Source organism: Sorex fumeus, unplaced genomic scaffold (assembly GCF_029834395.1).
Source record: "Sorex fumeus unplaced genomic scaffold, SorFum_2.1 ptg000098l, whole genome shotgun sequence".
NCBI lineage: Eukaryota > Metazoa > Chordata > Mammalia > Eulipotyphla > Soricidae > Sorex > Sorex fumeus.
Window position 1 is genome coordinate 87,342,915 of NW_026606155.1, and position 20,687 is coordinate 87,363,601.

General features: G+C 43.3%; 2 protein-coding genes across 2 annotated transcripts in view; one reads left to right on the plus strand and one right to left on the minus strand.

Annotated features, from left to right (window-relative positions):
* Positions 1–3,776: 3,776 nt before the first annotated feature.
* On the minus strand, positions 3,777–18,260 carry ZSCAN29 (zinc finger and SCAN domain containing 29). The gene is made up of 5 exons (XM_056133442.1): positions 17,920–18,260; positions 17,295–17,499; positions 12,564–13,235; positions 8,279–8,749; positions 3,777–5,069 (listed from the first exon to the last, which is right to left on the minus strand). Exons 1-5 carry the CDS (start codon positions 18,232–18,234, stop codon positions 4,201–4,203), a joined length of 2,532 nt encoding a protein of 843 aa, XP_055989417.1. The 5' UTR covers positions 18,235–18,260; the 3' UTR covers positions 3,777–4,200.
* Positions 18,261–19,324: 1,064 nt separating this feature from the next.
* The window catches only part of TUBGCP4 (tubulin gamma complex component 4), a 32,817-nt gene continuing 31,454 nt past the window's right edge, over positions 19,325–20,687 (plus strand). Inside the window, exon 1 of the mRNA XM_056133445.1 lies at positions 19,325–19,622. Coding sequence (XP_055989420.1) covers positions 19,545–19,622 — 78 coding nt within the window. The 5' untranslated portion in view covers positions 19,325–19,544. The remainder of the gene's footprint in view (positions 19,623–20,687) is intronic.

Below are 20,687 nucleotides of genomic sequence, written 5' to 3' on the forward strand. Positions count from 1 at the left end.
ATGAAGGGCCTCAAACCAATCGTTCATGATCTTGACGAAGAAGTCTGACCATCTGGTAGGTGGGCGGCCACGCGGTCTTTTGACATCCCGTGGAATCCAGTCAGTAACAGCTCTAGTCCAGCGGTCGTCTTTAAATCTCATTACGTGACCAGCCCATCTGATTTTCGACACCTTGGCAAATGAGACAGCGTCCCTGATTCTTGATCATCGATGGATGTCAGAACTCCGGATTCTTTCTCTCATTTGAGTGAAACGTGATATTCCAAGCATAGCTCTTTCTATTCTTCTTTGGGAGACCTGAATAGCGTTCTCATCTTGTTTGCGTAGGGCCCAGGTCTCTGAGGCATATGTTAATGCAGGAAGAACAGTGGAATCAAAGAGATGTGCCCGGAGCCGGAGGTTCTTCGTCCTCTTAGCTATTTCTTCGACGTTCTTGAAGGCGTTCCAAGCCGCTCTCTTCCTCCTGCACAGCTCGGGTGCCAGGTCATTTGTCATCATAGAAATAATGTTTGAAGATTTGACAAGGCAAATTATAGTAAAAGAAGTGGCAGCAACAATGAGAACATATTACAACTGATAAGAATATTGACTATCTAGCTCCTGCTAATACATTCTCTTGCTGCACATGCAACCTAATCTGAGGCCTTAAGAGTTCTCTAAGAATACAGTCAATGGACTTGGTTTCTCTTTTTTAAGAACTATTGAAGACTGTTGTTTTGCTTCTGTCATCAAGACTGGACAGACTTGCTGATAAGTAATGGTTTGTGAGCTAGTTTGAGATAAACTGTTTTTACAGGGACAGGGAACATATAAGGCCTGAGAAATCATGTGGTTGGGCCCTGGGACATAATGAGGCAGATATGTATGCTTCTCATTGGCTGCCCTTTGTAGCCTGTCTGCTCGTAGTGAATGGTTGATGAATGGTGATATAAATATCCAAATAGTTCTTGGTAGAAAAAAATTTTCCCTACCTCTCTAGGAATTTCCCTTTGTACTGTTCTTCTTTATCTGGCTGTTGGAGCTGATCCTGGTTAAAAGTAAAATTCAGGAGCCAGGAGATAGTACAATGGTTAGATTTGATTACTGGCACCATATGGTCCCCCCAAGCATTGCAGGTGTAGCCCTGAAGGCCCCTCAGGTGGCCTACATATCCCCAGTACCTCAGGGTCTCAGCAGTATCATATCCTCAGGCCCTTGCATTGAACCACCAGCCCATTTGGCTGAAATCACATGTGGGACCCCCCCATCAAATAAATAAGACTCACTCTCTGTGCCAAATTGTAATGCATTCTAATGGATTGTTCTAGTAAAGATGCAAATATCAAGAAAGGATTTTCATTTTAATTTCTCACCTCATTCAAGTATTTTTTCTCTGCTAGAATACAAAGATTCAAAAAAGAATACAGTAAATTGTCCCTCCCCAAAGAAACAGGAAGAAATACAACTTTATAGACATTTTTTTATTAATATAGTATCCCTGAGAAGCAGATTAAGGTATAAACATTATTGAGCTAAACAGAAATGGAACTGATTGCAAGAATAAAACATAATGTCTGTTTAGTATCCCAACCAATGCTTTAACTGAAAAATTATACATAAAAACAATAATTTCTCATTATGGAAAAATATAGCATCCTTCCTAAACCATCTTAAGGCATTGTTTTAGATTGGTGTTCCTATCTGCTTAGGCAAAATAATTGAGATATCAACTCTCCACAATTTCTGCTGTTAGGAGATTCTTTGTACTAGGACTCTTTAGCACTAGAACCCTAATTAACTTCTCATCCAACATCATAGAATATTCTCTCTCCCCACTACTTTCCTACATCTCACTCTAGCCACAGGACTCTAATTAAATATAAATATCAAATCCTAGCCTTGGTTGTTTTCTCATATTTACCTTTCCTCTGGCCTACCCTTCAAAGTATCTTTTTTACAAGATACTAGTTTCTGGCTTTTGTATCTCATATAAGCTAGACTCCTTAAATTGCTCAGTTTTCCCCAACCAGCACTGGGGAAGATTAAAATTTATTTAATTTTCATTACATAGTCTATTTTTTACCCTTTGTTTCATCTCAAAAAAACACTTCGTATCTACTTTTCCGTATTTCTTATGCACTTAAGGGGATAAGAACTTTCTAAAACTGAATATTTCTTAACCTTCCCTCCTTTGAACCCATCCTGTTTCACCAAGTTTTTTCTTTTAGCAAATTCTAATATACCTTAACAATTTATCATCTTACAACCGTGTTTGCTAGATTTTTCTAAAACTGTTGCAACTATACATGTGCATTTTTAATTTGTCCACATCTGTGCCATCTGTTTTATAGAGATAGGACAGTTTAACTTGTGCTATACAGGGCTTATCACAGTACTAGAAACAATTATTGCTATAATTAATTCAATAATACTTGATTATAAAGTTCAGAATGTATTTGAGTAGATGCTTTTAAAATAGATGTATTTAGGGACAGAGAGACAGTACAGTGGGTAGGGCACTTGCGTTGCATGCAGCTGACCCGGGTCCAATCCCTGGCATCCCATATGGTCCCCTGAGCACCACCAGGAATGATTCTTGAGTGCAGACCCAGGAGATACCTCTAAGCATTGCTGTGGCCAAAACAGATAAAAATTATAAAAGGGCTAGAGTGGTAGCACAGCAGGTAGGGCATTTGCCTTGCACACGGCCGACCCAGGTTCGATTCCCAGCATCCCATATGGTCCCCTGAGCACCACCAGGAGTAATTCCTGAGTGCAGAGCCAGGAGTAACCCCTGAGCATCGCGGGTGTGATCTAAAAAGAAATATATATGTATATATATATATATATGTGTGTGTGTGTGTAAAATAAAATGGATGTATAAAGTTGAGTATGTGCAATGTATACATGGGTATTGGCAATTTCACTGAACTGAATATATGTTGTCCTCTTTGCCATTAAGGTAAAGAATTATTGGCACAATGTAATGTTTCCCCAGTTTACTGGGATGTGGCAGTAGCATTTGCTCACTTTAGGTTAATATTAAGTGCCTACTGCATAACACTATACAAGGTGAATAATACTTGACTTTGGAGTGTATGGATTTCTTCTTTTTTAGAGCTCTAGGTGCTTTCCCTGTCAATGTATTCAGCTGGCTTATTATCTGGGCTTCTGGCCCATAAAAGACAGATAAAACTGAGATAAGACAGTCAAAAAAAGAAAAGAAAAGAAAATTTAAGAGGCTGGAGAGCCAGTACAGAGGTTAAGATGCTTGCTTTGCATATGGCCTGATTCAATTTCTGACACCATATGTTTCCCCCAAGCACAGAATCAGGAGTAGCCCCCAACCCCACCCCTTTTAGAAAAAGAAAAACACCTAAGAAAATTAAACTAGATGCTATAAGTGTAGTTGTATACTCCCAATCTCCAGGTTTGGAAGAAACTAAGAAATTCAGGTTCATACCTCAAAACCATATAAACCTAGTTTAAACCTAGTTTACATGGTTTTCTCATAGTATATACCTAGGTTCTGGATGAGATGTCCACAGATTAGAAACAAGACAGACATTTAAGCTCTCTTTTACAGTAAATTAAAAGTTTGCAGTGGGAGCCAGAGTGATGTTATAGTGGATAAGGTGCTTGCCTTGCATGCGGCAAACCCAGGCTCAATCCCTGCATACCATATGATCCCCTGAATCTGCCAGGAGTGATCCCTGAGTGAAGAGCCAGGAATAAGCCCTGAGCACCGCCAGATATGAGCCATCAGCCCCCCCCCACACACACAAAATGTTTGCAACAACACATATTATTCTGAGCAAAGACTGAAGTGAACAGGAAGATTCACTGTTGTACATTTACATTATTAAAAATATGCCCACTCAATAAAATTCAGGTAATAGGTTTTTCTATTCCGTATACGGCTGAATTATTGGAAAGAGTACATAGCAAGCTCATGGGATTGACAAAAATGTCTTCTCTGTTAAGGGAAAAACATAGGCACTATCCATTCAGATGTAGACCCAAAAAAAGGACTGAAGTCTTCCTTTCCTTCTTAAGACTGCCTTGTAAACTTAAGTTTAGATCCAGAAGAAACAGAAACTAACAGTGGGGTACATCCTAAAGATTTTACTAATGCTTGTTAGACACAGCATAGGAGATACATCTCTTAGACTTCCAGACATATATTTATTGAAGCTCTTTTCTTTAAAGAGCCTCAAGGGCTTACTTGGTTGCTGATTGTGAAAGCAGCTTTTCTCGTGTATGAATTTCTCGGTGCTTATTCAGAACAGAGCTTTTACTGAAGCACTTGCCACAATCATGACACCCATAAGGTTTCTCGCCTGTGTGGGTTCTATGATGGGCACGTAAATCAGAACTCTTACTGAAACTCTTTCCACAGTCGGTACATACATGGGGTTTCTCTCCAGTGTGGATCCTCCGATGTGCACTGAAATGAGAACTGTTATTGAAGCTTTTTCCACATTCTTCACATTGATAGGGCTTTTCTCCTATGTGGGTTCTCTGGTGAATTATAAGACTTGAGCTTTGATTGAAACGTTTTCCACACTCACCACACTGATATGGTTTCTCTCCTGTGTGGATCCGCCTGTGGGTGATGAAATTTGAGCTGTCACGGAAACTTTTCCCACAATCAAGACACTTATAAGGTTTTTCTCCAGTATGGATTCTCCGGTGTCTAATGAGGCGAGCACTCCGACTGAAGCTTTTTCCACAATCGGCACATTTATATGGATTTTCCACTTGATGGGATATCTGATTCATAAGGTGAGAGTTAGGACCAAAGCTTTTGCCATGTCTCAGATACTTGTAGGGTCTTTCTCCTGAGTAAGGTTTTTGATGACTAATAACTTTACCTAAATTCCTTTCTGGGAGTGTTGGTTTTCCTCTTCTTTCCCCTGGAGTTTTTTCCCACTTTCTTCCTGATCTGTATTCACTCTCACTTCTTCTACCGTGGTTAAGATGCCGGGAAGTTTTCCTTTCTGACCTTGCAAGTAACGTTCTATGTAACTGTACTTCTTCAGAAATATCCCGTTTTAGATTCACTTCATTTTCAAATCCAGCCTCAAAACCTGATATGAGAATAGAATTTTTTAAATTATTCATTTCCAGACTAGAGGGATAGCTCAATGGACTGAGTGCGTGCTTTGCATGCAGGGTTTAAGGGCCAGCACTGCATGATCTCCTGGAGTACCATCAGGAGAAACTTTGAGCAGAGAGCTGGAAATAATTCTCAAATACCACCAGGTGTAACTGCCCCCCACCAAACAAAACAAAACAAGTCTATTTCCCTTCTTCTATGTTTCAGCTAAAACAACAATCACATTAAATGCTTAAAGATAAAAAAAAATTAAACAGCTCTAGATTCCAAACTATGATCTATTAAAATTCTGATGTTTGCTTACTCATCAAGCCCACGTTGATGAAACTAAACATCAACTAAGGGATTGAACATGTACCTCGCTTGTTTGTCTCAGTTTCTTTGCTTGCTTAATTCCACTCTGGAGAAGCCTGAGTACTTCTCCAATTCTCATATATGTGCTTCTCCCCATCACATCTTTCCAAGTTAGTGTCCACAAAACTACCTGCTTCACCAAAAAAGAAAAAAAAATACAGTATTTTACTTACCTATTTGATAACCTATCACATGCTTCCTTATCTACATAGGAACTGATTAATATTTTCTTTTCTTGGGTACCTAGGATCTTCAAAAAACTCTTTCAGTATGAGGAAAACTTAACAATTTAAAGACTATCGCCATGCTTTGAGGGTGAAAAGACACTTTCTAATGCGGTATTCTAACCTCATTTCAGATCTATCATAGCATTCTAGTTTGTGTCCTTTGCTAGTAATTGAAGGGATTAGACAGGATAACTCTGTGGCACTGTAACACTGTCCTCCCATTGTTCATTGATTTGCTCAAGCAGGCATCAGTAACGTCTCCATTGTGAGACTTGTTGTTACTGTTTTTGGCATATCGAATATGTCATGGGTAACTTGCCAGACTTTGCCGTGTGGGCAGAATACTCTCCGTAGCTTGTCAGGCTCTCTGAGAGGGGCGGAGGAATCGAACCCGGGTTGGCCGAGTGCAAGGCAAATGACCTACCTCAGGAATACTCAGGCAGAGAAAAGTTTATATCTAAAACACCTATAGAATTCCTTTCCCCTCATATCCCAAAAAATGCTGAGAACAAAAACCAGAGGTTAGAGAGGGACAGAGATAGGACAGCAGGTAAGATACACGCCCTCAATGCGATGGACCTGGGTTTGATCCCTGGTACCAAATACGATACCTGAGCCTGCCAGGTATTGTATCTTTAACACATCCAGGAAGAGTTCTTGAGCACTATATGGTGTGGCCCAAACCCCTCACTGCCCATAAGCAGGGTAGAAAAGTACATAATGTTTTTTCAAGGAATAAAAAATTATTCTATTTGAGATAAGCCTTACTAGGAACTATCCCTCTAAAACATTCTCTTTGCCTATGGAAAAGTAATTATAAATGTTCCAAAACACTTTTAATGTCAAAGCTAAGCTTTCCTTATATATATATATCTTTAAAAAAAAATTTTTTTTTGAATCACAGTGAGATACAGTTACAAGGTTGTTCCTGATTGGGTTTGTTATATAATGTTCCAACACCCATCCCTTCGGTCTACATTTCCCATCACCAAAGTCCCCCATTTTCTCTCTCTCTCTCTCTCTCTCTCTCTCTCTCTCTCTCTCTTTCTCTCTCTTCCCCCCGCCCCCCCGCCCATCTCTCCTCTCTCTCTGCTTTTAATACTTTCCTAAGAACCAAATGTTAGGTTCTTCTGGGTCTATACTATGAAAACAGACTGAAATTTCTTAACTTTCTGTGAATCTGCGGAATTTGAGATATTTCAGATTAAACTCTAGACTTTAGATTCCCTGAACTAAATCTGATTACAAAAGAATGATAAGTATATATCTATATACTCCTCCTCAAAGGCAGATTTCTATCCAGTGGTTAGTCTTATAAAATGCCCCTAGAAATAGAGATTCATTCAACTAAATGAAATCTTAGAACTTTAAATATGTAAGTATATATTGTGAGTCTCAAAGAGATCAAATGTTACATTGCCCAAAAACACTAGAAAACAACATTTTCTAGTAGAACAAAGTAATACTCCATAGAATTTATAGTCCATGGAATATCCTTGAGGAACACTGATTTGCAGAACCTTTGGAAAGAAAACTGATATACTAAATACTTAATATGTTCGTAGGCATTGTGCTAGGTTCTTCACCAGTAATTCATTCACATCAGCCTACAATGTAAGTACATCTCACTATATAAGCAAATTTACATGGTTAAGTGACTTACTCTAAGGTAATAAATTGTATAAAGCCCAGGTTCATATGCATATACATGTATGAATCTAAAATCAGAACTCTTCCCATGAGAAGGAAAACTATAGTGAAGCTGTGTTTTATTTTTTTTTTCAATATAGCAGCTACGAGTCAAAGGGTCAATTCTCTAAAAACTTCAGATACGCTAATGTATGTCAGAAGATGAAAATATTCTCTTATTTTCATATATGTGAATAAAGCAGATATATGGTTAGTATACAGTATACAATCTGAAACTAGAAGGAAAAACTTGAGAGTGAATGAACTTTTGAAATCAACTACATCCTGCTATGGGTATATATCATGCAACTTGAGAAATGTTAGCTTATCTGATCATTGTATTAATTGAAACCCAAGCACAAAAATTTGTAAGTCTACAACTGTACCTCATGGTATCTCACTAATGAAAATTAAAAATAAATAAATAAATAAAAAGAAATGTTAGCTTGCAGAATGGAGAAATAGTACAGTGGTAGGGCACTTGCATTGCATGCAGCCAACTAGGTTTCCATTCCTGGCTTCACATATGGAATCCCCAGCACCACCAGGTGGATTCCCAGAAGGCAGAGCCAAGAGTAAGCCCTAAGCACCACTGGGTGCCGCTTTCCCACCCCCACCCCCCAAAAAAAAGGTAGCTTCCAGATTTCCACCTCAGTAAATTGCCTCAGATCCTGAGCTTTCACATGATGATAGCAGATTTACAAAGTTTGCAACTATGAAGAGGCAAGTCACATGAATAATTTATCTCCCCAAGAGCAATTTTGGTAGATATTTAAGAGGGAAGAGATAAGACAATTCCAAGAAGAATCTATGAGAGCCAGGCATAGGAGGTCCTTGTTTTCAAACTTAAGATTTTCTCCTAAATTCCACTGCCTCTCCTTTGTTTTTTAAGACATAAAAAGGATCTTACCACTGGGGCTCTGGAATAAGACTGGAGCACGATTCCTAACAGCCTCTGGGGGTGGTAGCTCAGTATCCTCCTCCTCCTCATCGTCGTCAGAATCTTCTTCGATCTCTTCTGCATCCTCAGCTTGCTTCTCAACATCAGTGTCACTGGCCTGGGTGAGGCAAGAAGCTTTCTCTTCTTGGCCATCAGTGGGCGGGACAACAATCCTGGAACTTACCAAAGCATCCATCTCTTCATAGAAGGGACAGGTTTCTAGTGTTTGGCCGTTCTTGACTTTCCGATAGCTAGTCTGTAGACTTTTAAATTTTGTCCGACACTGCTCTGGTGTCCTAAAGAAGCCATATTCCCATAATCGCTCAGCCACTGCTCCATACAATTGGCTGTTGCGGTGACAGTTCTGGAGGGCTTCATAAAACTGAGTTTCACTAAGAATTGCAAGGTAAGTCTTGGTCTCTTCATAGCCCCAGTGTATACCTGCCACCAGAAGAAATATTTCAGCACCACTTAATCCAGAGTTTTAGACCTGCAACTCCTCAGACCTATCAGCTACACCATGATAAATCACCATGATAAATTTGGGTTCCTGGAAAAAACCAAAAGTACTTCATCTTTCCAAAATCTACCACGATAGCACAGGGGTAGGGCATTTGCCTTGCACGCAGCCAATATGGCCGACCCGAGTTCGATTCCTCCGCCCCTCTCGGAGAGTCCAGCAAGCTACCGAGAGTACCTCACCCGCACAGCAGAGCCTGGCAAGCTCCCTGTGACGTATTCGATATGCCAAACACAGTAACAACAAAGTCTCCAATAGAGACGTTACTGGACCCGCTCGAGCAAATCGATGATCAACGGGAGGGCCTTTACTTTACTTACTTTACACCAATTATAGAATGTTTTATCTATATTCTGTACCAGTTTTACAGAGACCTTTACTCTTACATTTTGTTTAACAATATTAAAGGGCCAGAGATATAGTACAGCAGATTAGGCACTTGCCTTGTATGCAGCTGACCCAGATTCCAATCCCCGACATTCCCAAGCCCAAACAAGAGTGATCTTTGAGGAAAGCCAGGTGTGGCCCAACCACCCTCCCTCCAAAAAAAGAGGCCGTGCTATCTGATTACTAAAGAAATTATTATGTATTCTGGAATAAGTATAAAGAATTCCTTTCTCCATCCTGCTAGCACTGTAGCACTGTCCTCCCGTTGTTCATAAATCTGCTTGAGTGGGCCAAGTAATGTCTCCATTGTGAGACTTGTTGTTACCATGTTTGGCATTTCGAATACATCACTTTGCTGTGTGGGCGAGATACGCTCAGTAGCTTAGCTTGCCGGGCTCTCTGAGAGGGGCAGAGAAATTGAACTCAGGTCGGCCAAGTTGGCTGCATGCAAGGCAAACGCCCTCTGCTGTGCTATCGCTCCAGCCTGCTAGCTTTTCTGAAATTCTAACTGTGGTGGTGTCACTTAGAGAAATACATATATTTGGAATTTCCTTAAGTGTTAGTGATAAATTGTTTTGTTATGGGCACCATATCTGGCTTCGTCCTGGCTCTATACTCAGACATCACTCCTGGCACTGATCTGGTGATTTTATGTAGTACCAGGAAATTGAAATCAGGGTCAGCTGCATTCAAGACAAGAGCCTTAAAACACCTTGACTGCAGCGCTGCAATCTGTTAATTAAGCCAGAGTCAAGTATTAGTTACCAATAGTAGTGAATGATAGGATCAGTGTTAACCTCCATACTATATCACCAGCCAAGGTGTCTTTTCTTATATTAATAAGTGAAATCTCTGTGAACACCCCAAAGGAGGCTTAGGGTGTTTCTGGAATGAACACATGGAGACTTAAAGGGAATAATGTACCTAGATGGAAGGCATAGAAGCTCCCTCTTTTCCCTAAGATCTTGCCCTTTGCCTCTCTTCCATATCCTTAAAATTTTTTTTGTAATAAGTCAGCAATCTAGTGCAGCATTCTTCAACCATTTTACACCTACAGAATAGCACCGGTCCTACATACTGGTCATGAACAGGTATCTGTATCCAAGGTGGCAGACCAGTGTTTTCAACCTTTCTGCACCTGTGAACTCATACCAGTCTGTAAACTAGTGGTTGAAGACCACCAGTGAAAAACAGGTTTCTGGAGTTCTGTGTGCTGTTATAGCAAAATAATTAAACTTAGAAGGGTATATTGGGAACCTCCGATGTATAACGAGTCATCAGAAGCACAGAGAATCTTATGGGCTCATAACTGACACTTAAAGTCAGGAGGAAATTGTGGCACTTCTGATCAGTTTGATCTGCCATTTAGCACCACAAGGAACTGTCTGGAGCTTGTAACTAGTATTTGAAAAGGAGGATGGTCTTGGAAGACCAAGTCCTTAAAATGTAGACTCTGATGCTAGCTTCAGGTTAATATCAGAATTGAGCTGAATTATCAGATATCCTGATGGTGTCAAAATCTGCTTGTCAGTGGGGCCATAGAGGTAGTACAGCAGGTAAGGTACTTGCTTTGCACACAGCCAACCTAGTTGTAAGCCCTGACCACTGATGGGTGTGTCCCCCGAAAAAACTTGTAAAAATTTGCTTGTTAGTATGGGGAGTCTCCATACACAGCTCTCACTGGAAACTGGGTCTGGGAACTCTCCAACACTGATCCTAACTAAAAAATAACTGATTATCATACTTCTCTAAAAATTATTTTCCCATCAGCCCTGTTTCTTCTGTTTACCTGAGAATGGGAAAAATCTCAAGAACAGACTCTTACAGAGTCTCATTGTCGTCTCATCCCTATAATGACCTTTCTTCGTAAGCCAGCAATAACAAATGTCTTAATAATCATGCACCTCATCCTTAAATTGTATAGGACTAGCAGAAGTCAAAATGGAAGGAAACAGCAAACAGCATCTCCACGCCTGAACCCATGCAAATGCTGTAGGATTCCCTTCTCCCTGGCTTGTGCAGTACTTTGTCAGGATGATTACAGTCTGTATCCTTAAAGTACTCAAGAAAGAGGAAAAGGCATTAGTCTCTTCCCACTTGAGAGCCAGGTGAAGATTATAATCCTTCCATTATTCTCTCAATGCAAAAAAAGGAGAATAAGAAAAAAAATTGGAAGACAGAATCAGCACTGGAAAATGATGTGGGGGGAAGCAGTTGCTTGCATGATCCACATTTGTGACTGTTTTCTTAGGGGAAAAAAAGGTAGAGAATAATGAATGAAAAAGAGAAAGGAAAAGGAAAACTAAAAGATCAGAACAAAGCTAAAGTAACCTCACACAGATAATTTTAAAAGGAAGAAAACAAACACGGTTGGCAGTGGAAATGCAATGTTACAGGGATGTTGTTCTGATACCAAGTCCCATTTTACAGTTAAAGGAAAAAACTTGGACATGGCTAGAGAGGTATCCAAAGTCATTCTGTGGTAGTCTCCTGACTCATGCTTTGGTGTTCTTTTCATAACATAGTTATACAGATTCTATCAACAGTAATAAGATACTTTTAAAAAAAGGAAATAATATTTCAGCATAGGGGTTAAACAAGGTTTCTTGCTGCAGGACTTCTTGGTTCTGTTAAAATGTTAACTTGCTTTACAAATCTCAGAGGAGACAAAATGTCTTCCAACTTCTGCAATCTTTACGATCTTTCCCTATATATTCTAAGAAAAAAGGAATACATATAACATGACTTTGAGACTGGGGAGAGTAAGAAAATAAAGCACCATGATCATATAATTGGTTCTCCCAATTTTTTTCTCAATGAATTTATGATTTTTTGGGGTAAAGGTAAAGGTAAAGGCTCGAGCGGGCCCAGTAACGTCTCCATTGGAGACTTTGTTGTTACTGTGTCTGGCATATCAAATACTCTCGGTAGCTTGCCGGGCTCTCCGAGAGGGGCGGAGGAATTGAACTCGGGTCGGCCATGTTGGCCGCTTGTAAGGCGAACGCCCTACCCGCTGTGCTATCGCTCCAGCCCTGATTTTTTGGGGAAATTGGGAAAAATATATTAATAAAGAAATAGAAGCATGAGAATCCTTCATAGAACTTTTATTATCTAAGTGTATTATAAATACCTAAACTTATTCTTTTACTTGCTAATCTGATTTTTTTAAATATGGAATAAAATATACATAACTGGTACACATAATTGATAGTTGCCACACATAATCGATAGATACCTATGTCTGAGTCACCAGTTACCGAAAGCTGATGTTAAGCTAGCTTTCTGACTCCATGTCCAATCCAATTCTGCCTCAAATATAATCCCAAAATCCCAACAAGAAAATCTTACCACTTGGGCTTTGGAAAACGACAGAGGCAGTCGAGTTGTTGGGATCCTGAGGCATAACCTCCTGGCCCATTTCACTGTCAGACTCCTCAGCAGTGGTCTCCTCTGCTCTCTCATGCTGCCAGTCCCCTTGCCCTGGCTCTTCAGTCTCAGTGTCACTGCCCACCAGGCCAGAGTGAGACACTGCCTCCTCAAGGCCATTGCTGGGCAAAGCAATGACCTGAGCACTCATCAGGGCTTCCATGTCTTCAAAGAAAGGGCATGTCTCAGGTGGGTGTCCACTCTTAACTTTTCGATAGCTCTTTTGGAGACCTTTGAACTTTGTCCGGCACTGTTCCAGGGTCCGGAGAAAGCCATATTTCCGCAGCCGCTCAGCCACAGCCCCATACACTTGACTGTTTCGATGACAGTTTCGGAGAGCCTCATAAAATTCAGTCTGACTGAGAATTGCGAGTAGAGTTCTAGTTTCTTCATAGCCCCAGTGTACACCTGCCACCTTCTCATCCTCAAAGGCCCGGTGATCCTGTTCTACCCAGTTTCTTCTCTCTTTCCTGGATGATAACAGATCAGCATGCTTTTGTTTATCTCCTTTGGTTTGCAGTTCCTTCTTATCTTGGATCCATGGCTGTCCTTGCTCCAACCTGGAGACCACACCGGATTTAGGAAATGGAAATCCTGCTTGTAGGAAAGTAAACAAAATATATCATAGTTTGGACTGGTCATTAAAACATCTCTGAGTTCATACCTGCCCTTTTTATCCATAAGGTTTATAAAGAAAGTAAGAAAATGTATTTAGGAAGCTCATTGGGTTGAAGAAAGTGGGGGAAAATAAAACCTAAAAAAAAAAAAAGTTATTTTCCAGAGCAAGGTAATGAGGAAAAAGTTTTGTTATGTGTAAAGTGCATATATCTGTTTCTAGTTGCTCTGAGGCCACCTGAACACTTGTAGATAAGTTGTGGCACTGCTGGGAAGTCACCTACCTCCTGTGTCCTACATCCTCCACTTATACCTAAAGAATTAAACTCAGAGGGATTTCAAGGAGAGGAGAGCAGAGATTATCTTCAACTCATTTACATCCTTTTCACTTCAGTCAACAATTTTAAAGGTTTCCCTTTACCTTCATTTCTACATTTAAGTTGAGGGCCAGAGCAAGAGTACACAGGGTAGGGTGTCTGCCTTGCATGCAGTCAACCCAAGTTCAGTCCCTGGCACCCCATATGGTCTCCCAGTACCACTAGGAATGATCCCTAAGCTCACCTAGGACACAACACCACCAAGTGTGGCAAAAAAAAACAACAACTTCTTTTTCTACACTTGACACATTTTTTTCTCACACTGGGAAGGGCATAGTCACCAATGCTGCTAGCACTCCACTTTGGCCTACTCATCTCACACTGAGCCTTAAGTGCCCATCAGGCACTGTCCATACAATGTGGGTTCTTCTTTTAAAACACAGTGTACAGTTATTCACTGCACTGTGCCTTTAGCTCTTCCTTTATCCAAATTTAACCCATTCTTCAAAAAGTTTCTCAGTGCCCCTCATGAAACCTTCCCAACAGCCTCACTCATCTCCCATTCTGCCAAATTCTCTACTGTGCCACCCACTGCATTATCAAGTAGTTGTTTGATATTTTTCAATTCAGTTCAGTTTGTAGTTTTTTATTATGTCCTCAGTCATAAATCCTTTGAGAATAAGCACTTTTTCTTATTACAGAGTTTTCTGCAAGGTGAAAAGTACATAAATATTCAAACACTGCAGGTCTGTCTGTGGGGTTAAGAGACCGTATCTGAGTGTCGAAATAAATACCAAATTACCAAATTCACTGCAAAAGGTACTTTCGATTAAAAAAATAGGTCATTGGGGGTATGGTGCCGCCAGCAGGTCAATCTGTACCTGTGAGGCGAGTGCATCAGCAGCCTCATGGCGCCTTCAGACTTCCAGATACCCCAAAATTGCTGCTCTGCCTTTGGCCAGACCCCAAAAACTTGGGGCAAAGTTTACCAAGAAAGTAAACGGCCAAAACTTAGGTATGTGGGAAACACACCCACAAACCACCTCCGGCTCAGCTATATAATTGGAGGCAAGGCCTCTTTGGTTCCTGATTGAACTGCTTAATGGACATGATCCCAGAGACTCAGAAATGAATCTCAGAACCCAGTGGCTTTAGGTAAAAATGCGTCTGGTCTCTGCAGTAGGCTACCGGTGCTGGGCCAACCCAGGTGGGAATAGGTTTCGTGCCTTGGCCTATTCCCCCTGGTGGCCCAGTGGCCGCCATCCGTCTAAGGCCACTGGATAGTCACATTTGGGCCCCCAGTGATGAGACACACAGGGCCTCACGGGATGAGGGTGGAGCCGGGCTAGTCCTCTCCACCCCAACGAGACCCCAAGTCATCGCCCACGAATGGCCTCTCTGGCTCCTGATCAAGCTGCTTAACAGCCATGATCCCAGAGACTCAGAAACAAATCTCAAAACCCAGTGGCGTTTGGCAGAAATGCATCCGGACTCCGCAGTACGTTACTGTTGCCGGGCCACCCCAGGGAGGAAAGGGTATTGTCCCTCCGCCTGCTCCCTCTTGGCGACTTGGTGGCTGTCATCCTCTAGAGGCCATTGGACACTCAGGCTTGGGCCCGCAGTGACAAAACTTGTTGGGTCTCACGGGATGGGGGGGGGAGGTGGAGCTGGGCCTGTCCTCCCCACCCTAACGAGACCCCAAGTCATCGCCCACAAACGGCCTCTCTGGCTCCTCATCAAGCTGCTCAGCGGCCTTGATCCCAGAGACTCAGAAACAAATCTTGAAACCCAGCGGCTTTTGTCAGAAATGTGTCCGGACCCCGCAGTAGGTTACTGTCACCAGGCCACCCCAGGGGGGAATGGGTGCTGTCCCTCCGCCTGCTCCCTCTTGGCGACTTGGTGGCTGTCATCCTCCAGAGGCCACTGGACAGTCAGGCTTGGGCCCGCGGTAACGAAACTTGTTGGGTCTCACGGGATGGGGGGGAGGTGGAGCCGGGCCTGTCTTCCCCACCCCAGTGAGACCCCAAGTCATCGCCCATGAATGGCCTCTTTGGCTCCTCATCAAGCTGCTCAACGGCCATGATCCCAGAGACTCAGGAGCAGATCTCTAAACCCAGTGGCTTTTGGCAGAAATCCCTCCAGATTTAAGTGTTAAAATTTCAGAATTTCAAAACCACATGGCCCTACTGCAGCCACACGACATCATATGTTAGTCATAACCAGCAATAGAACACAAATTGTCTATTGCCTTTTCAGCAGATCTGAGTGTTGGGGTAAAATCTCAAATAATGGTGGGTCTGGTGTTGAAGTAGTGAATGTGATCAAAGTAGAGAGAGAGTAATGTGGAGATCATCTGCCCCACAGGCAGGGGGAGGGTGTGGGATAGGGGTATACTGGGATTTTTGGTGGTGGAGAATGGGCACTGGTGAAGGTATGGGTGTTTCATTGTATGACTGAGACTTAGACCCAAAAGCTTTGTAACTGCTCTCACGGTGATTCAATAAATAAAATTATAAAAAATGGAAAAAGAAAAAAAAGTAAGGTGGAGTTCATGCACAATTCAATCAGCTAATCAGTGGCTGAATAAATAGCAGTACTCCTACAAAAAAAGAAAAAAAAAGTCATGGGGATATAATGTCCAGCAAAGTGACCACAGTTAAAATGGTTGCATATCTGAAAGTTGCTAAGAGAGTAGATCTTAAAAGTACTCATCACCAAAAAAAAATACATATATATGTGTGTATATATATATATATATATATATAATGCAAACAAGAAAAACAAGTTCTACAATTTGTGCCAAGAATTTAAGCACCATGCACAAACACAATGAGAATGGGAAAAGCTACAAGTTCTGGGAGTAACCAGAAGAACAGTATTCATTAACTGAGTTATACTGAAAGAAGATACAGTGAAATTCTGAAGCAATATTCTTACTGTCTCAACCTATTAACTCACTGGAAGAATATATATAATTAGTACTCCAGAATTAAAACAATTATTTGGAGAACTTTAAGTTTCCAATGGAGACTTGGAAAATGAGTAGATCTGAAGAAAGTAGCTTTCAGGGAAGAGCTTGATATTAAAATTTAGAGACAGGGAGCATTTACTTTGCATGCTGCAGCCCAGGATTCAATCCCTTGACCCTGAGCACCACCAGGAGTAGCTCCTGAGTACTAACAGGTGTAGTCCAAAAAGGAAAAAAAAGAGAAGTTTAATTTGGAGAAAGAAAATAACTAAAAGGAAGATGTGCCTTTAAGAACAGAAAAGAGGGACAGGAGAGATAGTAACAGTGGGTAAAGCACTTGCCTTGCACCTAACCCAAGTATGATTCCCAGCAGCTCACATGGTCCCCCAAGTTCACCAGGAGTGATCCCTGAGGACAGAGCCAGAAGCAAGCCCTGAGTACCATTAGATGTGCTTCTCCCCACCAGAAAAAAAAAGTGTCTGCATCTAGAAAATACCTTTCTATTGTCATTATAGGAGGACATAAAATAGTTCTAAATTCTGAAAATACAAGCAAGAAAACCTTTGGCACTTATTAAAAGAAATAGAACACTACAGTAAGGGGCTTAACTACATGCCTCCAGGAGGAATCCAAGAGATCTCATATTCTATAAGTTCCACTCACTTCTGATAATCCTTTCCCCACTCACTATTCCCAACCCTATTTCCCAACTTTGAATGGTATCCTGTCCTCCCATATGAATCTACTCCTCACCGCTCCTTTGAAAAGGTCTGAGCTTCTCCTTTGGGTTCATCTGCTCCTGTGGTCCCAGGTCTGGGCTTCTTGCCCTCTCTTTCTTGTGTACTCCCCTGGGCTGGGGCTCCACTGACTCCTGCTGAATACTTAATAACTCTCGTGATGATTTCAGGGGTGCCATCTTCTCCAAGCGAACTTCCTGCCCCTTCACAGAGACTTTGACCTAGAAACAACCCCCATTAATTGTCACTGCAAAGTCATAATGAGGGGCATTCCCAGAAGAGATTAATACCCCAAAAAAGATCATACCCTTCTGTCATAGCTGGGGGTGAGGGGGAGGAATTATAGCAAGCAAGGGTCTTTAGAACAGCCGAAATGCAACCCAGAGATTAAGACATAATTGCCTTTCTCCCCTACTTTCAAAGTTAAAAGAAAAAAAAAGCTAAACTCTTAATAGCGGAGCAAAGACACACCCAGGTAGCATCTCCAGATAAGCTGTATCTGAAAAAGTTACCTGTCTCAGGACCAGAAGTATGAGCATCACCAAGGGAAACTGTGCCCCTCTTTAATCCTCTCTATACCTGAATTTGTCCTTTATCCTCTATCCCCACTAAGCACTTATGGACTCCCCCAGCCTTCTCACCGAATGTCCAGGTCTTCCAGGTACTCTCTCTAAATCTTCCACCAGAGCCACTGCCTCCTCTCCATTTTCTGGACGCTGCTCCTGCACCCAATTCTGGATCTTCCCAGGTAAGATGGTCAGGAACTGTTCTAGCACCAGCATTTCTACAATCTGCTCCTTGGTGTGCACTTCGGGCCTCAGCCACCGACAGCAAAGTTCCCAGAGGTGACTGAAAGCTTCTCGGGGTCCAGATACCTCCTGGTAATGAAGCCTCCTGAAGCGCTGCCGGAAGGCCTCAGAGTTAGCGCCATTACCTCTCAGGGTGGGTTTGGCCATCGTTCACAGTGGGAAGGTCTGGGTTTATTAGGGCTTACACCTATCTTCCCATGCTCTTCGAGAATATACGGAAGATGAGTCTCTCGCGGGAGGAGTTTCCTCCTAAGGAGAGAGAGGTTACACCATCACAACTATACTCATCAGTCTAAAGTGCTGCCAGAGCTGCCCTGACTTCCCATCTGTTTGACACCAACGTCAGGACAACATGAGAGACATCTTTGACAGCGGCATTTACGGAATGACTTCCAGGACGGGCTAAAAATCAGCAGAGACTATAGGTCTGTTCTTCTACCGTCCCAGGCCGATAGTTCCATCCCTTTTAGCTCCCCTGATCAATGTTCCATAGGGAGTTCGAACCATACTGGAGACCTGGGCAGCGCGACTCTCTAAACAGAGGGGCCCCCACCAGGCTGAAAGCAAAAATCTGCGCAGCTAGCTCCCCCAGGTCCTCCGCGTGTCCCCCCCACCCCGCCCCCCAACAGCAGCACTCCCAATGCCCTCCCCTGGCAAAAAGCAAGCACTGCATACTGGATCTTGGTTTTCCCTCAGAGCGGAAGGAACCACACGGCAGACATTCGGAAATTACTGACAGGAAGCCTGCGCATCCGGGCAAGTTGCCTTTGGCTCCTAAGGCGAGGGCCTTGCGGACGTGGGAGAGAATCACACTAAGTTGGTGGAGACGGAGTCCAAGGGGACCACTGTAATGAATCTCCTGAAGTCGGGTACTGGCCAGGGGCTCAGCTCAAGGAGCGGCGGCTGAGGGGTTCCGGCCTCTTTGTCCTCGCTCCCTTTGGCCAGGTCACTCTCGGGGCTGTCAGGCAGTCGCTCCAGAGACCTCCGAGAGGACGAAAGCGCCCGAGGGGCACCCTCCAGTCCACCCACGGGAGTGTCTTTCTCTCGGCGTGCCCCTAAACCCTTTTGCCGCTCGGCCCAGAGGCAGCCTCACCCACTCCGGGTCCAGCCCCAGCTCCGACTCTCCAGCCTACTCATCCAGCTCCCAAGCCGGAAGTCCAAGCGGCCGGCTGGGCGCATGCGCAGAGAGCGCTGCGGAGGGACGCGCTCCGGAGCCTGGCGGGACTAGAGCGGTGGGCCCGGCCGTGCGCGGCGTATTTCCGTGACGCGGCGCCCGAGCCCGTGCTCGCTTCCCGTGCTCTCCTCTCGCCGGGGCCCTTCGGGACGAACCGCCCCTTCTTGGGCGGGGAGAGGGGCAGGTCGCGTGTCAAAGAGAAAAGCCCACGCCTCCGGAGTCGCCCGGGAAAAGCGCTGGAGGCGGCGGTAACGGGTCTGGGGACTCCAGGTCCGCCGTGGGAATGATCCACGAACTGCTTCTGGCTCTGAGCGGGTATCCAGGGTCCATTTTCACCTGGAATAAACGGAGTGGCCTCCAGGTACCCTTTGGGGCTCAGAGCGCGGGAAGGAGCGCGCGGAGAGGGGGACGAGCCCGAGCCGGGAGCGCGGGTGGAGGCGGTGGTTTGCGCGTGCCGCGCGGTTCGCGGGAGAGCTGTGCCCGGAGACCGGAAGGGTCTCAGGGACGCGCTGAGAACTTGGAGCGCGGTTGGAAACCCCGGCTTGCCCCCACAAAAGACCCCGCCTTCGGGGATCCGGAGGCGGGAGTCGGGCCCTGAAGCGAGGTGTCTGAGGTGACGGGGACTGGCCTCTGAGGAGAGGCTCCTCCCATTTTCGCTCCTGACTTCTGGAAGCCTGAGAGAGAGCGCAGCAATCAAGTCTTGTTCGCAGCCTCCCCTATGTCTCGGGCATCCCTTATGATCCCCAGAGCACCACCAGAAGAAAACCCTAAACACCGCCAGGCGCGGCCCCAAAACCAATAGAAATAGAGTTTTGAAGACAATAGCCTTAACACACAGTAAGGACCCAATCAGTTTTGAGTGAAAAACAAAAACAAACACCTTACGTCTTTCCCTCGTTACTTTCTTTTTGAGGAAATGTCTTCACTAAGAGAATTTAGAACCAGGTCTTCTTGTAGCCAGGAATATAGGAAGGCTCTGTACTGTGTGTGTGATCTCATTTAATTTTCACAACCACCAGTCTCTTATTTTACAGGTTAAGCTAGACTTGGAATGGTAAAGAATTCACTAGCATCACATAGCGAGTCATTGGAAAAGTTTTTGTTTTTTTTAAATCTTAGTTTGTCTAGTTTCCACATTTAAACTACTCTTTTATTCTGCTGGAAGTAATGAATGTTACCCAGTACTCTCAGTAAGGTATTGTGCGTTAGTGCATTGTTGGCCTCAGTTTACAGATGAGCAAGATGAAGTTCAGACAGAACTTTATGTGGATAGAATCAGTGGCAAGATTTATATCTAACTCTGGTCAAGAAAACATTCTGTTTCTATAGAAGTAGCAGAAGAAAATCACAGTCTAAAATTTAGCTGCGTAAACTGGGTTGCGATGGTTTCACAAACTTCATTGTGAAGGAACATGAAAAATTCAGT

What these genes read in the sequence shown, in the direction of transcription:
- ZSCAN29 (XM_056133442.1), bottom strand. Translation starts at nt 18,234, where the DNA reads ATGGCCAAACCCACCCTGAGAGGTAATGGCGCTAACTCTGAGGCCTTC. An exon ending in CGTTTTCCAAAGCCCAAGTG is followed by an intron (nt 8,750 to 12,563) that starts GTAAGATTTTCT and finishes TTCTGGTGGCAG; the next exon opens with GTATACACTGGGGCTATGAA. An exon ending in CTTATTCCAGAGCCCCAGTG is followed by an intron (nt 5,070 to 8,278) that starts GTAAGATCCTTT and finishes TTCTCATATCAG; the next exon opens with GTTTTGAGGCTGGATTTGAA.